Below are 24472 nucleotides of genomic sequence, written 5' to 3' on the forward strand. Positions count from 1 at the left end.
TGGTCTAAAACCAGGTGTTTCAGTTTCATTGTCCAACCCCTGTACAGCATAGCAATAGCAGAGCAGAGTGATGCATTCATTTTTCCTTGGGGAAGCAGATGATGGACACAGCGCGTCTTCGAACAGATCAACCATCCATCATGTCGTGATTTAGAGAAATATGATATACTTCATGGTGACACTGGATTGATTTGTTCCTAGAATGTGAAGCTAAAAAGTTTGTATCTGGGTGTGTGTGTGTGTGTGTGTCTGAAGGTGATGAAGCTCCGAAAGCTGGCTCAGCAGATCGCGAACTGCAGGCAGTGTCTGGAACGTTCCAGTGCCCTCATCACCCAGGCGGAGCAGAGTTTAAAAGAGAATGACCACGCCCGCTTCCTACAGACTGCCAGAAACGTGGCCGAGAGGTGAGGTCCACACACACACACACTCCCACACACTCTGGCACACACACACACACACACACCCACTCCCCTCTCAGCATGAAGCTGACTTTTAGCAAGCCTGCACATTTCGCTCGGCCTCCTCCGCTGTCCTCAGCACTGCTGATCATGGCTGGCGTTCAGCTCCGTCAATATTTGGAGCTGCTTTTTAGAAACCCTGCGGAGCTCCGTAGCTTCAACAAAGCTGCTTCTGCGGGAATGCTCTGCTCAGTGCTCGTCAGCGTGTGCTCGTGTTCGTGTGCTGAGCCCTGTAATCTGGAGCGGACCGTGAATGCCCTCACTGCATTCCACACCTGTGATTAAGTTCGGCTTTCTTGCCGCTGTGTTGTCAGCAAACATGACTTTAGAGTTTGCATGGGAAGAATTAATTAGTGATGCATCAAAATGACCATTTTAGGCTGAAACTGAAACTAAAGCTGAGCAAAAAACATTTGGTCTAAGTGTAAGTACTGAAAACTGAGTACTGAACTCGGTTTTCCATAGGTTTTAATTTCATTTAAACTCTTTTCACCATTGCATAAATTAATTACCCTAAATGTATTTTTGTTTAGTTTTTCAAAGAAAAAGCAATTACTGAACTACAATTTCTAAAATATTAATTGAACACTGAACATTTTCCATCCCAGCAGACATACCAACAAAGCACAATACAGGGTTACTACTGTATACTATATCTAGTTAAAACACTGCCTAGAAGAAATGACTGATGCAGCCGCTTTTATTTTTTATGAAACTCAACAATATATTGCAATTACAAAATGCTGCAGAAATATATTGGCTATTCATTTGAAACAGGGTCTGCAGACACAGCAGCCAGCCTTCACTGGGCTGGAGCTGTTTAACTGTGATGGCAAACACCCAGGTTAAAACTGTGATGCTAGCTAACAGACACAGTAGCCGGCCTCTGCTAGGCTGGAGAGGTTTAGCCACATTTGCTAACTACCAGATTAAATCTGCAATGCTAGCTAACAGACACAGTAGCTGTCCTCATTTAGGATGAAGCAGTTTAGCCACATTTGGTTACTCCCAGATTAAATCTGCGATGCTAGCTAACAGACACAGCAGTTGGACTTGGCTAAACTGAAGCAGTTAAACCGCAATGCTAACTGTTTTTCTGAGCTGGATCAATCACTGAATTGATGACAGACCAAAGTCCCTGTATGAGCTCAGTCTTCACACAGCCTCCTGTCTGTTTTTTGAGCCAACTCTGGCTTCTTTTTGGTTTCCGTTTTATGTCTTATAATCCAGTACAGTTCAATCACTGTTTAAAGAAATTTCAAAATAAGTTGATCATTGTGACCTAAAACATCCGAAAGTAAATTAGTAAGTAATTTAAATGGTTCTGCTTTGCCATCAGCAGCCAGAGGCTGAGAGAGAGCATGCTTTCTCTGGCTTCACTTGTATTGGAGGAAGCATGTGCTAGGCTTCTTCCTATTAGTGTTGAGGGCATAAATGGAAATGGTAATAGTGGAAGTCCTAATAAGCAAATGGGGTAATTGTGAAGATATAACTACAAATAAATACATAAATTGGTGTAGTTTAGTATAAATTAGTGTGCCTGTTCACTTATTTAGTGCTTTTTTGCCATTTTCAGTCAAATATTCTAGGTTGCTTAATATTTCAAATTGTAAAATATTCTCGGTTGTCAAATATTCAGTGCTTCCCGAGAGTTTGCGCTTTGGCAAATGATACTCAGTTTGTGCAGATTGTGTTGTCTCTGTTCTGTTCTGTTTATTCAACTCCCCCGTACACACACACACACACACACACGGTACTGATTGCTGATTGCGTAGCCTCCATCAGCAGTTCAAGCCTCTCTAATTGTGCTCTCAGACAGCTCCTGACTGGGCTGTTGCTCTAAAGGAGTGCACTAAATAAAGGCTAATAGATTCACGGAGGCGCCTGGGGGGGGCGAGTGCCTCTCGGTCTAACGGTGTACCTCTTTTTCTCCCACTGGTACCCAGGGTTGCCATGGCCACCGCCTCCTCGCAAGTTCTCATCCCAGATGTCAATTTGAATGATGCCTTTGACAATTTTGCCCTTGATTTCTCCCGAGAGAAGAAAATCCTGGAGGGGCTGGATTACCTAACAGGTGAGTGGGGCATAAAAAAAAACACCCTACCCTCTAAAAAATTCTGTCACCTTGCAGTTCAGTCCAACTTAAATTAATACTTGGAAAACCTGATACAAGCTCTTAGATTACACTGGCTTTGCTGCAAAATCATATTGCCGGTATTGATTTTCATTTCTTTCTTTTTTTTTTGTCTCTCTTTCTGCAGCCCCTAATCCACCATCTATACGAGATGAGCTGTGCACAGCTTCCCACGACACCATCACCGTGCACTGGACCTCCGAAGATGAGTTCAGCGTCACGTCTTACGAGCTACAGTATACCATCTACACAGGCCAGACCAACTTTATCAGTGAGTCCTGCATTTAAACAATGCTAGTGCACTTCTATACTAATCCTGTTCGTGTGTTTTAATTATTCATTTATATTTAAGTTATGGTGGCACTGATAGAAGACTTATTAGAAGATTTATCTCTGTTAAGGAATGCTGCAGCTACTGCAGGATCTAGAGGTAGACACACTCAGATCTGAACTATTTGTTAAGATGTACTAAAAAGGATTCCTATTTATAACCTTTTTTAACATATGAGACGATTCAAATAACAGAGATTATACACTCTTAAAAACAGAGATACGATATGAGTACTTTTTTGTACTCAAAGGTACACTCTTCATAATTGTACCCTCAAAGGTACAATATTGGTCTTTACAGGGTCAGATTTGTTCCCTCTGAAGTACAAAGTAATTTCTAACAGCAACAAGTACAAATTTGTACCATTTAACCAGCCAAAGGGTACATTCAGTATTCTGTATCACTGTACTAATAAACAATATATATTTTAATTGCACATTTTTTATTTAAAAGCCAGATAATTTTGGATCATCAAGTTTTTGAGCCATATTCAGTTGATGATAATGTTTAAAATCTTTATAATCTTTACTAGCACAAAACCATGGGTACAAAAAAGGACTTTCAATAAAAGGTACTTTTTTGTACCTCAATATAAGGTACAGCCCCAGCGACAAGCTTTGTACTCTTTTAAGTACAAATCTGTACCTACTTTTCTTAGTGTGTATAACTAAACACCTAGACCTGAATAACAGGCAACAAGATTTGTTTCAGGTCATTGGAGACTTCTTTTTTTTACAACTGGTCTGCTTTTGGGCTGAACTTGCTAAGATATTCTGACCTGGTCATTTTATCAGTTGTTTTAAATTTCCTCTGCTTGTAAATTGTAAAATTAGTTTATAGACAGTGGAATTGGGGATTTCTGGTTGTTCTGAGTAGGGATGAATCGATAACATATTACATATTATTAAGTTATTCATATTCATTTGTTAATTTAGAGTTAGAGTTTAAGTTAGCGTTTTCTTGTGAGAGTCAGAGCGTGGTTTTTTTTTGACTGCCTGTGGTCTTCACATTGGATGTGCTTCATAAAGCACATTTTGCTGAGCTGCTGGTGTTTAAAACGTTGTGCTCTCTCTCTCTCTGTCTCTTTCTGTCTCTCTTTTTCTCTACTCACTCTTTCTTGCCATCTCCTGTGCTGGGAATCTGGGAATGTATATGTATAATTTAAACAATGTGCACTAGGTATTGGATATTTTGGTATCTGGTATTTTGGTATTGTATTGGGTTAATATTGTCATTTAGCGCATTTATTTGCAGAAAATGAGAAATTTAAAATAACAAAAAAGATGCAGAACTTTCAGACCTTGGAGAAATAACCCTGGTTTTTAATCACAGTTTTCATGCATGTTGGCTTGTTTAATTTGTAGTTATATTACACAGTCATAACATACATATTAGGTATTTTTAAATATGCATAAATGTTTTCATGATTGTGATTCACTACACCAGGGGATGATATGGCTACCAAAAGCATCAATAACCATCAGTGGTTTTCCATTTATTTGGAAATACAGTTTTTTAGTCTAGAAGAAGAGTGAAGAGGCACACAGTCCAAGTTGCTTCTAGAGGTCTATATAGTTTGGAGATCCATGTCATCTGCTGGTGTTGATCCACTGAGTTGTGTTGTATACATAGTAAATCTATACAATATACGTACTATGCTATATAATATAATGTACTTTGCTGTGTTTTTCAATAGAACCCAATTACTGAAATAAATCAAATTTAAACAACATCTCCAGCCTTAGCGTTATAGCAGTTAGCTGTTTGCTTCAGAGCGCCAGACCCTGAGAATTTTAGAATCTCAGAGCCTCAGGGCAGCTTTGTCTTAATCACACTCTCTCTGTTTACTGCTGCACCAGCAGGCAGGGTTGGTTTTTTGGTTGTTTGGTTGTTGTTGTTTTTTGTAGAATACTGTAGGTATTGAGGTTGGTGTCCAAAATTAGAACGATGTGATGTGCTACCGGCAGGAATGCTCTCGTGCAGTACAGTACAGTACAGGATAAGATCTCTCTCTTTATGTAAGTAAGTGTTAGCCCAGCGGAGCAGCTTTTCTGCCTGCTCTCTCTATTATATAACCCAGCTTCTAGTAAGGTTTTGCTTTCCAGAGGTCTCGCGGCGAACGCGCTCGGTTTCTCTGCTTCTGAAACGCACTTGACTCGCATTAAACGATTTATGACCACCTACATGTTGAGCTCTCCACCGCACCTTTCATTAACGTACGAAACACAAGGTCCTGCTGAAGGAGATAAAAGCGCTGACATCTCGACATCTGATCTGCGAGAGATCTTGGCAGAAGGAGCCGGCGCTGAGCGCGAAAGAGAGAGAGAGAGAAGGTGATAACTGCAGACGGACCAGGGAGACAATACTAGAGTGGCACTCCAGCAGCAGCACCTGAACACTCTCTTTTTTCTCTCATTGCCTTTCACCCTGCCTGTTCTCTTTTTCTCGTTCACTCTGTGATTTTTTTCTCTCTCTCTCTCTCTCTTGCTCTCTCTCTCTCTCTCTCTCTCGCTCTCGCTCTCTCTGCTGGAGTGGGCCGCAGTTATCGTGTTACAGTAGCACAGAAAGCAGATTCCTTTCAGCTGCTGATAGCCCAGAGACCCGGGAACGTGGCCACGGCTGCTGCAGCCTCCTCTGAGAATTCAAACAGAGAGAAAAAGAGAAATGGAGAGGAATGCTTTCCTCTCAGACTGATGACGTTCTTGCGTTGCTCTGTGGATGCGAGGGCTTAAGTGAGCCGCTGGTTGCATGTTATTGCCAGCATTTGCCTCTCTTTCCCATGAGGAGAAACATGAGCCATTTTCATTCATTGCTCTTGCTCGGCCTGGTTTCTTCCATTTTTTTTTTTTTTTTACACAAAAACCTTCTCCATTCTGAAGCTTCTGTCGAACTGTAGAGCTGTAGAGCCGTAGATCTGTAGCGCTATAGATGGGTCATGGCTGTTTTATTCATGAGGAAGATGTATGGTAGGCTTGCACTGATTGAATAAGCAGAATTAAACGTCATTTCATGCTCTCTCCTTCTGCAAGTGGATTACACTTTGTATAAATGGAATAGACTTGGGAGGAATCGCTTTGAAGCCATTCAAACTACTTAAAAAGGCAGGATGAGCCGATCTTTCACATCTCCGCGTTCAAATGATCAGTCATTAAGACTGTATGTATATTTTAAGACATTTATCAGCTCTGCCCACTGCAGCCTTTTCAACCTGCAACCTTCTTTTTTCTATTTTAAAGCTGTAAAATCCGTAAGATTGTGAGATTTGGTGATTTAGAGATCTCTTTCTGGTGAGAATGTGTAATAAACAAATGAATCTGAAATGAACTACTGAAATGAACACCAATCTTAATTAATAAAGTTAATAATTAAAATCTATTCTGTGTTTTTGAGAATTGATGCAGAATTGCAAAACAAGATCAATACAACACCATATCCATATTCTCTTACACCAATAATAGCTAATTTTTTAAAATTCTTATTAGTAGAATAATTCTATTTAGGGTTAAAAGCATTTAAATGCAATGCAATTCATTTTTAGTTGAAGTTAAAAGCATCTAACACATTATTGCAGGATAGCAGGATAATGTAAATAGATTTCTGTGTAAAATTTAGTGTTTTTGAGATTTAAAAAGGTAAAACTTGTGTATTTAAAAATTAGAATATTCAAAATTCTAAACCTCCTCTTTTAAAAAGACCACATTGTTTTCTTAGTAAACACAAATAAACATTTCAGAGACGATCATGCCAGTACACTGATACCATTTATAAGAATATCTGGTGCACTTTACTTGATAGCTACATATATAGGGGCTTTATAACAAGTTGATGAACGATGAATGCTGTATTTATAAAACAGTATTTAGATATTAATGAATAGTTATGCTGTTAATTACATTACATAAGATGTTTTTTGTTTTTTTTTGTTTTTTAAATTAAGACAGTGTATTGACAACATATAATATAGTGTTAAATATTCTATTTTTTTTATGCAATTTAAATTTGCATTAAATATATTTATAATACTACATAGTGTATGAATTTACATATATTTTCCCTTGAAACCATGAAGTCTAGATCTCCTTTAGCAGTGTCACCCGGACAGTGCATGCCTCATCATTCCAAAAGGGTGTAGAGTTTATGAGACAGGCACCTATTTAAATACAGTTCTATGAATTAATACATTTTACATTGTTTACACCTTTATTAAGCAAAATTCTTTGATAACACTTATGCATGTTATATCAATATAATCTCATTTATTTAATATATGTCTCATACGTCTAATGTCAGGTTGAGAGTAGTAGCATAAGCTGCTTAGTATTATTATTATTCAAATAATGCTTTATAAATACATTATTCAATGCGTATGAATGTGTTATAAAGCCCCTGTACAGGTACCCTTCAAATAAAGTGTTTTAGAATATGTATCTTTTCCCCACTTATTATTAACACTACTGCTTTACACTACTACTGCTAACAAATCACTACTAAAAAATCAGCAAAAAAAGACTGCAGCTTTAAGTGAAAGAAATAACTAAAGCCAAAGGAATTACAGCATGTCTGCTCTAGATAACATGCAAATAGCTATAGATTTGCCTTGTCCTTCCTGCATAGGTCAGATATGTGCAATTACACATTCGGCACTGACACAAAGACACCCCTTGGTGGCTAATTAAAATGAGCGTGGAAGACTATCTCAGCTGTCTCAGCCAGACCTCATACTAATGGGGGTAGAAATGAAGAAATAAAACACTTCCTCTTCGTGTTGTTCGGGGATTGCACTCTTCCGTTTGGTTCACGTCTGATCACGGCTGTTGGATTTTTCTTTTTTTTTTTTTTTTTGCTTTTCGTTTGTTTGTTTATCTTCTGTCCGATCAAGTGAAGGTGGCGTCCTGACTTCAGCCGCGATTACATCTGACGTGAGCTAATGCTCTTTACTCCGCTCTCATTGTGACGCTGATTGATAGTGATCCAAACTGCCAGACCGGCATGCTAACTGGGCAGCAAACGAAATGGAGGAGCTCCAGGCCTCGCGGGAGCGCTCCAGCCGGACTGTATAATTTGACATGCTTGTCCTCACCTTAGGAAACATCCGCATGTCTTCCAGGAAGGCCGTGCCAAGTGGAAAGGGCTAGGTGAGTCAGGGTCATCAAGCGCAGTGCAGAACAAAACACCGGCTACAGCACGGCTGAGTCACCCATTCGTTTGACATGGGCTACGCCTGCCGGTGTGTTTAGCAGGGTAAAATACAGGGGTTGGACAATGAAACTGAAACACCTGGTTTTAGATCACAATAATTTATTGTCCCGATGGACAGTTCTGGTGGAAACAGGAGAGTTGAAGAACACATTGAATTCTGCCGTGATTTGGGCAGCCGTGGTTTTATGTTTTTTAGATACAATTCAGGTTAGCATCCGAACATCCTAGCATCTCTTTCAGACAGCTTCCTCTTACAGCGTCCACAGTTAATCCTGTTGGTGGTTGGTCCTTCTTGGTGGTATGCTGACATTACCCTGGATACCGTGGCTCTTGATACATCACAAAGATTTGCTGCCTTGGTCACAGATGTGCCAGCAAGACGTGCACCAACAATTTGTCCTCTTTTGAACTCTGGTATGTCACCCATAATGTTGTGTGCATTGCAATATTTCGAGCAAAACTGTGCTCCACACTCTGCTCTTACTGGTGCAATGTGCAATTAATGAAGATTGGCCACCAGGCTGCTCCAATTTAGCCATGAAACCTTCTACAATAAAATGACAGGTGTTTCAGTTTCATTGTCCAACCCCTGTACATCGTAAGTGTGACGTGAAATTTGCTGCTCAGGTAGAATGAAGCGGCTGAATCACATAGTAGAGTCGAGGAGCAGTGGGATCAGTGTATAACCGGAGGAGAATCGTACCTCAGGTTTAATCACGCTTTAATCAAGATTCATCTGCTGTTTTGACCTCCATCTTACCTCAAGGTGCACACAGGTAAAGCAAATACAGCTGAAGTAAAAAGAAATGTACCCTGTATTTTACCCCGTAATTATCTCCTACACTCTCTCATTTTCTCTCCTTTTTATTTCCATAGTTGCATAAGACATCAGGAATTGTGTGAGAAAGGTAGAAAAGGATACAAGGCCATTCGAATATTTATGAGATGACTCGGACTTCTTTAGACTCAGAGAATGTTCTTATTAGGTCTACAGAGGACCCTCAGGTTTCAGTGTTGTGGAAAAAGCTACAACAGAATTGCATACTCATAGTCATATCCAAATATGAGTATATATACAGCTCTGGAAAAAAAAAAATAAGAGACCACTAAAAAATGAAGAGATTCTTTGATTTTACCAAATTGAAAACCTCTGGAATATAATCAAGAGGAAGATGGATGATCACAAGCATCAAACCATTTTGCACCAGGAGTGGAATAAAGTTATTCAAAAGCAGTGTGTAAGACTGGTGGAGGAGAACATGCCAAGATGCATGAAAACTATGATTAAAACCCAGAGTTATTGTTGTGTTTTCTTTGCATTATTCGAGGTCTGAAAGCTCTGCATCTTTTTTGTTATTTTTTCTCATTTTCTGCAATTAAATGCTATAAATGACAATATTTTTATTTTGAATTTGGGAGAAATGTTGTCTGTAGTTTATAGAATAAAACAATAATATTTATTTTACTCAAACATAAACCTATAAATAGCAAAATCAGAGAAACTGATTGAGAAACTGAAGTGGTCTCTTAATGTTTTTCCAGAGCTGTATATTGGTCAAAATATTTGTTACAAAGCTAACAAGAGAAAGAGAAAGACCTGATTTCTAAAAGCCATAATATTAGAGATTATTTATTTTTTATTTTTTGCATTTTAAAGAAGAGTAGGTTATGTTTTTTATATTTATGTTTACAGTTCAAGAACAAAAAGAAAACAAAAAACAAAAAGTCAGCAGAAAAAAAAAAACTTTTGTATTTAATAAAACCTCATTTGCTAAGTGTCACAGCTTGTTGCTTTTGTTTATGCAACTAATGGATGTCATGATACCAGACATTTGTAAGCCAGTACCAATACTGCTAATATTCTTTTATTCTCAATATTAACTTGAAAAACCACAAGCAAATATTAACCAATTAATTGAATGTATTTCTAAATGAATTCATGTTTAAAAAGCCATATTTCTTAGAAAAGGGTGGGATGGAGATATTAGTTATATTAGGCATTATATTCTCTTTGCCCACCTTTGCACGTCTATATTAGGGGTGGGCGATATGGCTCTAAAATAATATCACGATATTTCAGGGTATTTTTGCGATAACGATATATTTGTCGATATAGGAAAACAGAAAAATAATTAATTAATTTCAGGAATATAGTATAAGAGTATAACAGCATAATCATAATGTGGAAAAATCAATAATATAGCATAAAATAATATAGTGCAGCAAAAAATATTGCAGAATATTTAGTGCATGCATATAAACTGCAAATAATAGACTACTTTTAAGAAAGAACATCTCTATTATCACAATATGGATTTTTAATATCCCGATATTTCTGTGTCACGATATTTTGTATACGACATAATATTGCCCACCCCTAGTCTATACATAAAGTATATATGATATGTTTCATTGTTTTTAGCACAGCATTATAAGAGCTATGCTTCTAAAGTGCAGATATTCCATTCTGCTGTGGGAATTCAGTCGGCACAGTTGACAAAGTGCGAAGTCTGCTTCACACTTCATTCCTCCTGCTTTGCTAATTATTCATCTCACTCCCTCTCTCATTCTCTGTGTAGCAGGTCAATCAGAGCACAATTACATCAGTCATTAACAGTGCTCAATGAGCTGTCTGATTAGCCGGCAAGGTAATAATGTACACATGATGTCACTGTGCCCTGTTCAAACTTGCTCCGCTCGGTGCCGGAGCTTCAGGGAGGCTGTTCCTGGCTTTACTCACAATGCCATTGTCCACGGCTCCTGCCAAACCACGGCTCTTTGTGCTGCAGATATTCATACGCTGGGCTTTGGAGGTTTGCTGGAGAAAATGGGAAGAGAATAAAGGCAGAGTCCACCGAGGCCACCTTTGATAGGGGCTAGAAGCAGCGTATGATGACAGTGTGTGTAAGTTTTGGTTGAGCCGTTGTGATGCAGAGCTGGATTGGGAGAAATGCATGTCACACACATCTGCATACAAGCCTAGCAGTGATAATGCTTTATTCCATTGAAGCACATGCGTACTTGGAAAAAGGCACATATACACACACAGAAGCCACAATTCCATGGGTTTGGTGGGCTTTTCCCTGTGTATTTGCATTGTCAGTTGGGTATTTTCACCCCATTGGTTCCTATGAGAAATAATATGCAAAAATGCACTGCACAGTCAGATGGAACAATCTGGAACTGGAATTGTGCTAATTTCTCAAAAACTTCACAAATCCGACACCATGGCTTAGTAAGTGGTTAGCATATTCAGCTCTTAGCACTGGGGTCCTGGGTTCAAGTACCTGTCTGGGTGCAGTTTCCATGATCTCCCTGTGTCCACATGAGTCCTCCCACAGTCCACTCTAAATGATCCCGGTACGTGTATATATACAGCTCTGAAAAAAATAAGAGACCACTTAAATAATGGGTTTCTTTGATTTTACCAAAATAAAAACCTCTAGAATATAATCAAGAGGAAGATGGATGATCACAAGCCATCATACCAAGCTGAGATGCTTGAATTTTTGCCCCAGGAGTGGCATAAAGTTATCCAAAAGCAGTGTGTAAGACTGGTGCAGGAGAACATGCCATGATGCATCTCAGACTTGAGGTCTAAAAGCTCTGCATCTTTTTTTGTTATTTCAGCCATTTCTCATTTTCAGCAAATAAATGCTCTTAATGACAATATTTTTATTTGGAATTTAGGAGTAATGTCCGTAGTTTATAGATTAAAACAACAATTTTCATTTTACTCAAACAGATACCTATAAATAGCAAAATCAGAGAAATTGATTCAGAAACTTTGTATGTGTGTGTGCCCTCAGAGCTCAATGCAGTCCGTCAGGTGGACAGTTGTTTTTATTTAAGAGTAAGCTCTGCGTGATTGGCTGCTGCTTCTCACCAGTGTGTGTTGGTTCAGTGTTAATTAAGTGTAAATAACTCAAATTGAAATTGAATAACAACATACTTCTAATGACTATATCTGATAATGTGACACACAGGCAAGGCTCGGAGCTAACTTAGCAATTAGCAGGCCAGCTAATGAAGCAACCTCATGAGTAATTAGCACTCTGGCTAACTCATCTCATTTACAGTAAACAGTAAAATCACCAAAAGATAATGATGATACAGTCTAATTACTAACTGTTTCTGACTTGTATTTATTCTTGTTTATTTAAAGTAATTTAGGAAGAAACAGCAGTGCTTAGACGCAGTTAGCATTAGCATTTTCTCTGTTATGGGTCTTCAGAGATGGAAGCCGCCTTTGATAGGGGCTAGAACTGGTGTATGATGACAGTGTGTGTAAGTTTTGCTTGAGCCAGTGTGATGCAGTGAGCTGAATTGGGGGAAAAGCATGTCACACACATCTGCTTACAAGCCTTAACAGGGATAAGACTTCCTTACAGTCATAGATGCTGACTTACTTATATAGAAGCACATATGTGCTCCAGAAAACACACAAACACACACACACACACAAACCACACAGTTGCAGCATCAAAGGCTGGTTCTGATTCGCCGACAGGGGCGGGAGCAGCCGCACACACCCCTCACATGTTGCCTCATTTTTCTTCAGCCTTTTATCTGCCTACAGACACACACACAGACACACACACACACTCTCACACAAAGTCTCTGGGAGCACTGTTCGTGCCGGCTGCCCTCCTTCCAATGCCACTTCTCATCTGTCCCGCTTTGAAGTCCCTCAGAATGTTCTAGAACTTGTGTTAATAATATAAAACACACATTGTAGATGCAAACACTGATTTTATTCATCAAACCACAATATTACACACATATTTCATGAATTTACTTTTGCATTGTTTTATAAGTAGAAGTTACTCAATTCTTCTTGTATTTCTGCTTGTCTAAGACACACTTGATGTTAGAACTTTGCTTTGCTTTGTGAAAAAGCTAGACTAGCCACAATTTTTTTTTTTCATTATTAATTCTATTAGCATGCTGACATTAGATAATTTACCAACTACTAAAATAAAGACACAAAAAAAAGAAAAGCACATTTCTTGATACTAGAAACAGGATGGCAGGACAGCTGCACAGCTAAAGTAGTTTCAATCAGTGCTAATCAGTTGCTAAGATAAACTAAGTTGCTGTTGCTTTTGTGTAGCTAAGTGGTTGCAATGGTGCCCCAGGTGGTTTCTGTGGTGTTGTTGGGTCAATCCTCTAGTGTCAGTAGGTGGTTGCTAAGTGGATTTTATGGAGTTGCTAGGTGGTTATTATAGTGCTCCAGGGGGTTGCTGTAGTATTGCTACATTTCTGATATATTGTTGCTTAATGACTCTTGAGCAGTTGGCAGGTGGTTGCTATAGTGCTGCTAAGTGATTGCTCTAATGTTCAAGGATGTCAAAAGTATTCACATTCATTACTCAAGTAGAAGTATAGATACTGGGGTTAAGAAATACTTCCGTAGAAGTATCAACGTATAAAAGTACTGCTTTTAAAACTACTTAAAGTATAAAAGTAACTGGGTGCTGAGTGGTCCAGCGGTCTAAAGCGTTGAGGTCGCAGGTTCGAACCCCTGCTCATGCATCTTTGCCATGAAGCTGCCGACGCTGAGAGGGAGCACAATTGGCCCTGCTCCCTGCGGGTGGGTAGATGGCGCTCTCTCCCCACATCATTCCTTGGGTGATGTCAGCAGCAAAGTGCGTCTGTGAGCTGCTGTACTGGAACCGAGTCGCTTAGGTTTCTTCCAAGCGCGCTGTGATGCTGCTCGGCAATACTGCATCTTCAAATGTATCGGAAGAAGCATATGTTAGTCTTCATTCTCCTGGTGTGTTGGGGTATCGCTAGTGATAGAGGGAGTCCTAGTGAGTGGGTAGGGTTATTGGCCTTGTAAATTGGGGAGAAAATGGGAAATTAGAAATAAAATTATGAAAAAAGAAAAAAAAAAGAATAAAAGTAAAAGGGGAAAAATGACCTTATAAGTTAAAAATCCATCCAATGGATAAGGTTCAATTAGCTCCAGAGCCAACCAGGCAGTTGGAGCGAAATCTTGGTATGGATTTGTAATATTTGAAACTAGATTATCCACCTCTACACCTAAACTAATAAACTACACCTAAATTCATCAAAAACAAACAAATAAAGGGTCTGAATGGTATATGTTTATACTTGTTATCCAACTACACACTTTCCAGTTGGTGCGATTTATCGTTTTCGTTTTTTTTATGTTGACCAGCCGGAATCAAATCATGCTAGAATGAAACATTAGCAATTTTTAAAAATGTAAGGAGTAGAAAGTACTGACAACTGCGTAAAAAAGTAAGGAGTTGAAGTAAAAAGTCACTAAAGTATAGATACCCAACATTTCTGCTTAAGTAAGGTAACAAAGTATTGTGTTGTAAGATTGTTGCTAAGCAAAGTAGCAAAAATATCGCAGTTTAATTGCTGCACAAATTAATTGCTGCATCTGTGTGATCAAAAAGCTGAATACAAGCCAAAATTACATTAAATTGAATCAGACCAAACAATCTGGATTTAGAACAGATATATTTAGATATCTGGAAAACTCCACAAATGCAACAGAAAAAAGAATGTAAAAGATATATAAAGCAGATATCAACATTAGTTATATATTGTTATATAAGTTATATAAGTTATATATTGTTATACTATTGTTATAACAATATATATAATAGTTTTAATCAATAATAGTCATATGCAATAAAAAGATACAGGCAGTGCTTGGGACAAACCTAGCAATTAGCAGGACAGCTAATGCAGCAAACTAATTACTAATTAGCATGCTTGCTAATTCATCTAAAAGGAAAATGATGAAACAGTCTAATGGCTGACTCTGTGCTCAGTTTCTCACTTTTATTACATTATTTGGAGCCAGTGAGGAAGAAACAGTCATGCTTCGACACAATAGAATTAGCATTTTCTTTGTTTCAGGTCTTTATAGATGGGTCAGCACAGTCAGAGCAGGCTCGCTATTAGTAATACATGCAAATTTGGGTTTCAGAGTTCACCATATTTGAACCTGGTGTGAAGTTTTGCAAGAGAAATTGATTTGAGCTAAAAGTTGCAGACTCGAAATCGCTCATCGCCACAAGTCCCGAAAGTTGAAATAAATGTAATTCTGCCTGTGAACGTTCGCCAGCTAAAGCCTGGAGTGAACTCAGATTAATCTTAGGATGGTCTGCTCTGTTAGGGTGCTCTACTCTTATTTTTGATAAGTTGGGAGTATATATTTACGAGCTGGCGACACTATTACTTATACATGCAGTCACCATTGGCTGAATAATTCAGAGGATGCCCTTGCCAAAGGCAAGATTTAAGTCCAAGCTGAAAGCTTTGCTTTCACAAGCCATAAGCCAGTGTTGAAGCAGAGTGTGCTTAGATAGAGAAGTTGAGGACAGCCTGGCCGGGTCGAAGGTGCTCTATTTATCGGTGGTCCAAAAGGGTGAAAGTGTGATGAACATTCGGGGTGAAAGCGGTATTTGATAAACGACTATTATGAACTTTTTATGAACTCTTTTATGAACATACTTTTCGTAAGTTAACAGTGTGACATTCTATACTAATATGTTTGGATCGTATGACAAATCCTTTTTTTTTTAATATATTTTATAATATATGTCAAGAAGTCTGAGATTGATGTTTTCTGAGCTTGTTTGAAGTCTCTTTAAATTTGACTTGTGATCAGATGTAACATAGCTAAGAGTTTGGCTATACGTTTATAATTACATTATGTTTGATATGTGCATGTCATGATGAGCACAGAATAGCAGACAAGTGCAGATACTGATAAAAACAATGTACGTTTATTATAAGAATAAACAGATGTAGACAGGGTCGATACAGAGAAGTGGTTGATAACCAGTAAACGGAGCAATGTAGGCAAGACTATACCAGAAACGATAACCAGTCCAGAGTTCATACACGAGTAATCCAGTATCAGAGGTAATCCAAGAGGCAGTAGTGAAAACACAGTCCAAGTCATACACAAACAATCCAGTATCAGAGGCAAAGGCAATAATCGGCGTCGAGAAAACAAAAGCAAGGTAATACACAAAGTAAACTGAGATAAGGGATAAGTAACGCTTTGTAAAGAGGTGAACCTACAATACGCGGCGTGGTAGTCTGTTTGGCGTGCACCTTTATAGTGCCAGTAATCAGTATTCGGGACTTCCAGGAGGAAGCAGGTGAGGTGTCATGTGATCAGGTGAGTGCGTGATGTCAGCGGGTGGTGCATTCTGGGTAGTGTAGTTGTTGACCTGAGAACCTCCGTTAGAGCTTGGTGTTTAAGGGACAGAGGAGCTAACAGCACCAGACGTGACAGTGCATAAAACATATACATTACACAGGGAATTTGGCTGTCATTTTGCTTAACTGTATTTGTCCACCTGCTTCTTTAACTTTCAGTGCTGATTCAGTGTCTCTCAGCTTGTCCAAAAATGCACGTGTAAAGCTTGTCTCTTAGTGTAAATTACAGTATATTGTGACTGTAGCGGGAGCCCAAGAGCAAAAATAGCATGTCTCACAATGTGTTGCTTTAGCCTTTGTTTATGCAAAATTCCAGAAAACTTAAAGTCAGATTTCTGGCACTGCAGACATTCATTGTTTTACTGTAGAATAGCTTCACACTGAAGAGGATTTTGATATTGCCTGTTTTAAGAAATACAGTAAATGTTGTTTTCTGTCAAACAGGGTGAAGTCAAAGAAAATCCAATCAATCAAAAGTTACCAATCAATATCCTCAATATTCATCAATATCAGAATCAGGATGTTTACCATAGTTTAGGCGGATATTATACTGTATAAGTGTGAGTGCTACTGAGTGCTCAGTAGTAGGTGTTTGTGTGTAACACACAGTAGGAGCACTGGCTGTGTGATTTGTATTAATATTCCCTGGAGAAATTCTCTCCCCATGAGAAATCAGGCTTGGGGGTGTGTATGCCAAGCTCTGTTTACCTGCGGCACACGTCCCAGAATCCCGCTGGGTGTGATCTGCTGTGTATATCCAGTACACACATTCTCAGTTTAAACGCCAGTAGCCCTGGCACGAAGGCCAGCCAACTTTGGCTAGGTTACAGTCCTCATGTTTATTTCTTATATTTTGCTCAGATTCAGCGCTTTATACCTAATTATTTGCTTGCTTGTGTGTTTGTGTGTGTGTCAAATCTGTAGCTGAAAATATTATCCAATCTCCTATTGTCTGTATAGCTGTTCTAATCAAACTAAATGGGTTCACCCTGCAGCCTGAGTTTACTTATCACTAGAGGTGAACTGTGAGCCCTTAGCAAACAAAATAAGATGTGATGCTAAGCTTTCCTAAGTTGGCATGTAACTATAGTAAGTGCATTCTAGGAGTGGGAATCACAGGTCATCTCGCAGTATGGTATTATCACTATTTATTACCCATAATAACAGTGATATCACAATACTGTCCAATTTTATACAGTAATTCACGCTATCTGTGTTAATGAAGAAGATAAAATACTCCCAAATAAGCAAATAACAGGAATTATGGATTTATTGGTGTCACTTTCACAACAACAAAAAAAAATCAGCAATTTATACAGCAACATTCTTCACAGATTTACCCTGGTCATTTGATTAGCGCCACCACATGTAATAATAAAGCAGTAACCTTAAGATAAGCTAAAATAAGACATTTTTTATCAGTCCCACAGTTGGGAAATTCACTGTATTACAGCAGAAAAAGGATATCAAGGAACTTAGTACTCAGGCAAACATATATAACAGTACAATGTATACAAAATAAATAAATAAACGTCAAGAACTATTGAGCTGTATTTTCATTTGTTTTTGTATTTAGTAAGTCAAATTGGGGAGCAAGTCTTAGGGACTTTCGAGCACCTTTGTTGTTATTATATGTATTGATAATGTATTGTAATATAAAAAAAAAAAACAATATATCCAAATAACAATATTTTGTCCACTGTCCACTGTGGGTGGTAATATCATGTCAGTGTATTTTGTACATTTAATAGCATCAGAGATGTTTTTTTGTCTGTGCCAGGTACCTCAGGCATTTCATAATGCTAGGTAAAATTAAATGTAACCTTCATTACTGATCAAAATGAATGTAAAGAATACTTATTTTATGCTTTTGAAAGTTCTATTGTTGTTTAGTACTATTATATTACCAAGCAAATGCAAAAACCTAGGCATCCAAACTACGGTATGTACCAAACTGTGAATTCTAAGTATCATTACACTGCTTTTTATTACTGAGCTCCCATTAAAAAACTGTAAGAAGAAATAAGAAGTGTCACTGTGCTGGAAGCAGCATGTGCTGTTAGTATGTGCTGACACAAAGCATACATTTACATCGCGCTAACTGCCTTAGCGTTTGTTCAGTTAAGCTGATGCAATAGCAACAAACAGACATTAATAGAGCTGAGATCACAGGGTTTATTTCACAGTGTCAGTGTAATGTGCTTAGGATGGCTACACATATAGTATTTGCATTACTATTAGCTGGCTGACACAGTATACAGTAAACAGTGTGCATTATACTCTACCTGGGTGTAGGAGAGACTTGGCACTGTAGAAGAAGGGGTCTTCAAACCTGTGGCGGCTATCAAATGAGACAGAATGTTAAAAATAGTGAGTTTAATGCAGATTTCGAACTGGATGATATGATAAAAATGTTGCATTACAACATTTACAGACATTTTAACAATATACTATATTTATTGCAATATTTCTTCAGGCAGATAGTAAGCATCAGTAGCATCTTCAGTAGATTAAAATATCGGTTGTCCTTCATTTGAAGGCTACCTACTGTACATATAGGCTTCATAACACATTAATAAGCTTTGGATCAAAATAAAATCAACTCAAACTAATTTATGACACTGTCACGTCCTGGCCTCGTCTCGTGTCTCTGTGTGTCTTCCCCACGTGACCTGTGCTCCTCTGTGTCTCCTGTCTCAGTTACTTTTCCACCACGTGTCTCATTTGTAGCTCCACCCTTCCCCAGGTGTTTCCACTTCTAGAGTGTTTCCTGTTTGGTTAAATAGATCTCCTATGCCACTTGTCCTTTGTCGGTCTTTGCACTAACCTCTGTTGTTTTGTCTCTCAGTGTTTCTCCTTAGCCCTTGTCCTTTGTTTATCTTCTTGTTTATTTCTAGTTCCCTGTTATGTTCCTTTGTTTTCTCCTTGCCCTGCTTGGTTTATTTATTCTTGTCTAGCTTAGTTTTTCCCTGTCTAGTTTAGCCTCTTGTTTGTTTTCCCTGTATATATCCCTGCCTTGTTTAGTTTTGTATTTATTCAGTCCCTCGTTTGTTTCTTTGTTTATTTACTCCCGGTTTATTGTGTTATTTATTATCTCTTGTTGGTTTAGTTTATGTTCTCTAGTTTCACTGGTTTGTGTTGGTTATTGGTTATTCATTTATCTTTGTTACGTGTTTACTTGCTCCTTGTTTCTTTGTTTATTTGTTATTTATTTATTAAATTATTTATTTCGCCCTACCTGCACTTGCGTCCGTCTCCTCGTCTCCCTGCCTGGGTCATTTGTGACAGACACCTTCATTAAGCAGAATTCAGTAGAGACGTTATGTCTTAGAAATGTTCTTTCATATCTGTTTTTTCCTCTTACTAACCATATCTATTAAGTTTTATATACATATAATGCAACACTCATGCATATTATATCAATACAATCTCATTAATTTTATGCAAAACTTTATGTTATGTTGTTAAAAATGAGAGTAAACTGTATATATATATATATATATATATATATATATATATATATATATATATATATATATTCAAATAATGCTTTATAAAGATACATTCAGTGCTCTATATTTTACTGCTTATGGATGTGTTATAAAGTCTTTAAACAAAGTGTTACTTAAAAAATACTGCTTTTTAAATACTTTTTAATGCAATTTACCGTGATTTCTATCCCATTTTGCTGCATATTATTCAATTAAACACAATTGCAAACAGCTACACTTTTTGTAATAAAAAGTGCACAGTTGGATTAGTGTCCTTTAAGCACTGATGGTATACTTGATTAGCTAACAAAAAAGTTTTTTTGTCAATACAATTAAAAAAAAGTGCCTTTTTTATACTGATTTAACCTCTCCTCCCTCTCTTTCTCACTGTCTGTAGGTTTGTACAACTCAGTGGACAGTTGGATGATCGTGCCGAACATCAAGCAGAATCACTACACTGTGCATGGCCTCCAGAGCGGAACCCGCTACATCTTCTTCGTCAAGGCAATCAACCAGGCGGGCAGCCGCAACAGCGAGCCGGCACGTCTCAAAACCAACAGTAAGTCTTCCTCTCAGCATGCGGAGCTCCTTATCAAACGAGAGGCTTGTCTTATGGTTTAAAAAAATTAATAATCATCCTCGCACAAGCCTTTGAACTATTAAATATTTGTCTAATCTTAGATTACACTACGTGTTGATGAGTTTTTCTGAAAAAAGGAATAAGTTATCGGTGTATCCAAATGTAAATTGCCTTCTTCAGAAGCTCACCTCCAGAGGATAAAGGATTAATATGAATTACTCTCTGAATCCAAAAGAAAATTGCTGTTTAAACTCTAATCTGAAGTAGTCGCTGGTGTGTATTACCCAATCTGAACATCTACAGCAGGAAATGTGTCCTGAATCTTCAATCAGCAGTTAGGGAGCATCAGTTAAATGACTGTGTGCATATGCATCACGCATGCCATATGTTTGCCCAGGTCTGTCACGTATAGTTTGTCTGGAGAGCTCAGTGTCCGTGGAGGATGTACACGAGTGTGGTTGTCCCTCATCTGCACAGCGTATAGGGATATCTCAGTGTAAATTGAGTGTGTGCACACACTGTAAACTAGGGCTGCTTGAAACTGGGAAAAAATTGACATTGCAACTTTTTTCGACTATATATATTGCAATATTAAACATTGCAGAACCTGTGAAATCACCAGCCCTGTCCTCACCCGCACGTTGTCTTGTGTCAAAGATCCAGACCAACTTAGAACTAAGAGCACTTTAAAATCAGCCGAGCACTCAAAACCTGAGGAAAACAGCGAAACAACAACAATCTGCCCTTTAATCAGGTTATTTAAATGGCCTTTTAAAAGACAAATAAAATATTTTTTTGGGATTTAAAGCATTATTTCGTCTGTAACTCGAAATATCTGTGCAAAGCTGTGCCAGGCTTTCAACAGGCCGTCAGCTGCTGCGTTTACAAGCCCACACCCAGCCATGTGCTTCTCAGGCAGCAGCAACCTGTCACTCACACAGACACAGAGACAGCACTGTTCACTCAAAAAATTACAACACTGTGTAGCTAATTATTATGTCAAGAATCAAAACATTGCAACATGACCTGGTTGATTCAACTGCCTTAGGTGACATTGTACATCCTTTAAAAATATATCATGCAGACCTACTATAAACAATGCTTAAACAAATGAAGTCTGTTTTACTGTATTTAAAATTAGATGTTTCCAAATATTACTCAACTATTTTAAATTAGGCAAACATGTATGGCCACATATACATTCAAGCCAAGAGTCTGTTGCCAGTGGCAGCTTCTTTTCCTGACAATGCAATATATAAAGTAATTATCAGCACAGGCTTATATAGGTGTTTTTCCAGGTCCCTCACCTGCACACTCACACCTGGCCCTGTTTGCTCTCGCCCAGAACTCAATCACCTTACAGAACCCCCACAAGCAGCACTCTGGCTGACACCATTCAAATGGATTACTGTATCAGAGGCTTTGTGCCACCCTGAGGGTGGGTTTCGGGGTCAAATGCAGGGTGTCGGGAAGCAGCAGTTAAAGCTTAAACTTCTCATCCCTTTTCTCGTTTTTTCTCTCTGTCTCTTTTATTCTCATCCTGAGTTATCACACCCAGTGTCTTCAAACAGCGCTCTCTCTTTCACCCGCACGCTGTCTCGCTTTCCCCATCATTCAGTTCATGTCTTTGTCTTGCTCTCTCTCCCATTGTGTTTATATTCTTTTTCTCTACGCCGTTTCCTCTGTTTCTCCTCATATTTTATGGCTTTAACTTTTCTCTCTCAAATCTGAACTTCTCAAGACCTTTTTGTCTTTTAATTCTTTCTTGTTTCTTTCTTTTTTTTCTCCTCTTTCTCTCTTGCTCACTTTTTGGGCCAATCCAGTTTCTCATTTTGCATTGGTATCTCTGGTTTTTGAGTTTCTTTCACTGTGTTCCATAGGGAAATGGTGAAACTCGTTCCGTTCGTTTATTAAATTATTAATTATTTATTTATGGTCCAATCAAATTTCTCAGTGAAAGAGAGCTGTAGTTAGTTAATCACTAGCTTCTTGTTCAAATTTTCCCGATCCACCTTAAATCATGTAGCATCCTTGAGTGCTTAATATCAAAATTTAGCTAGCTAGCATGCTAGTTACTGAGGCTAACTATTAGCATTGCTGTATGCTTGTTATTAAAAGAAATTATGTTAAAACTATATTAAACTGAATTAAAGACAAAGCAATGGTTGTCATAAACTTATTAACAAAAAAAAACAAAAATAAAAGACTTTGATAATAAACAGGGGTCCTTTTTAGTTTAAAAGTTTAAACTTTGTTTAAAACTCATATTTAAGGATTTTTGTCTTGTCTTCTTTTTTTCATCTGTGACCCATTTTATCATCAATCTAAACAGATCGATCGCAGCCCAGAAGGCACACACACGCCCACCTTTAATCAGAAATGTAGCTGCGGTGTGTGTTAGTAAATCCCTAAAGGATGAGATAAAAAAGTGAAGTGTAGAGTGGAAGTTAGTTGGTTTCACACTCAACATGCATGATAAAGACAGATATTAAAGGTGAGGTAGAGGACACCTGCTGTACCGAGTTCTCATCAGAATGTCAGACTGGACATGTTACCCCAGCAGGTGTGTGATGGTGGGTTTGTTGGCCGGGAGCGTTGCCCCCTAGTGCCACACGCCGGCCTGTCGGCAAGCCAGATCATCTGGCCACGGCCTGCCGCAGCTGTGCCTCTAAGACTGACGTGACCGCCTGCGTGTTCCTCATCTGTTTTCTTCCTCTCCCCGTAAACAAGCCTCAGCACTGGCTCACTGCATCATGAAAGAGTTCTGCTGCTATTTAAAGCCATTTACATAAGCTCTTCCTGTTTGATTCAGAAATTCATAACAAACAGGCCCAGAAAGTGAACCCAGCCGAGAGTCCGGGCTGCACACACCACGCTCATTAGTTTCAGCCAGTCTCTCTTTGATTAGAAAGCTGCACTTTTTAAGAGGTTTACAGCATGAGAGACTGTATCTGTTCTTGTCCATTCAGAAATCAACTTGAATAAAACACAGCACAACTTAACACAACACAAAACCTTTATTAAACATCGCACATTTGCCACAAATCATGTTAAAAGTAGTTAAAATAGTAGTTGAACTTCAAAGATTAGAGTTAAATAAAAAAAGCCATACCCTACAGTATTATATCCTTATTCAAAAGAAAAGCAAAAATAAAGCAAACTAATGCAAGACATAATAAACAAACTCCCAAAATATGTATGTATATTTTGACTGCAACACACTAAAAAGCACTTGTGGAGACTATAGTTTAATTCATACTGGTAAAACTAGAAAGCATACACCACCAGACTATACTTGTTTTGGAATACGGGTGAATAGGAGAAGTCCACAAAAGGTATCTATGCTATGCTAAAAGCTAACTCTAACTCTAGCCAACCAACTTTTCACTTTTACTTTCTTCTCTTTGAGGGAGTTCACTCAATCGAAAATGGACTGTCTATCAAACTAGAGCTAAACACACTATTTTTTAATACCTAATCCAACTATCCAGGGGAAGATTAGTAGCTGCCTGTAGCAGTGAGTGAGTGCAGTGCTAAATGCTAATCAGTGTACGGTACACTGTCATCATGTTGCTACCTGTACAATGCACCAAGAGGATTCAACACTACTGCAGCAACACTATCATAAAAATAATTGGAAATAATATGGATTTGTTTTTTTGTTACAGTTTTAAAACAGTGAATATAATATTCAGCTTTTATAAGCTGTCAGCAGTGCTATAAAAAAGAGAAGAGCTGCTCATAAAAGGAAAATCAGGGGGCAGAATAACAGGGTTGTAAAGATGCTTGTAAAACTGCAATAGAGCATTTTTTTGTGGCCCAGGCAACGTCACATACTTACTATTTTTATATTAAACAATAAATTTCATTGTTGGCGATTTACTAAATCCAGTACTATAAGGTATATAGTTAACTATAAAAATAGACAAAAGCGTGATCAAAAATCAGGCACTTTCCTCACTGTCAGTGAGCTTCTGTCCCTGCAGCAGGGATCAGTTTGCTGTAATTTGTGAAAAGTGGAGCTCTGGTGATTCTAGCACTAACTTAGAGCCTCACTGGCAGCAG

General features: G+C 38.2%; 1 protein-coding gene across 5 annotated transcripts in view; it reads left to right on the plus strand.

Annotated features, from left to right (window-relative positions):
- Positions 1-24472, plus strand: part of mid2 (midline 2) — a 220751-nt gene that overhangs the window by 184186 nt on the left and 12093 nt on the right. For all 5 annotated transcript variants that reach the window (XM_049483849.1, XM_049483848.1, XM_022683564.2 and 2 more), the window contains 4 exons: positions 256-404; positions 2405-2532; positions 2720-2863; positions 20225-20386. In XM_049483849.1, coding sequence (XP_049339806.1) covers positions 256-404; positions 2405-2532; positions 2720-2863; positions 20225-20386 — 583 coding nt within the window. The remainder of the gene's footprint in view (positions 1-255; positions 405-2404; positions 2533-2719; positions 2864-20224; positions 20387-24472) is intronic.

This window comes from Astyanax mexicanus, chromosome 10, assembly GCF_023375975.1.
Source record: "Astyanax mexicanus isolate ESR-SI-001 chromosome 10, AstMex3_surface, whole genome shotgun sequence".
NCBI classification, from domain to species: Eukaryota; Metazoa; Chordata; class Actinopteri; order Characiformes; family Acestrorhamphidae; genus Astyanax; species Astyanax mexicanus.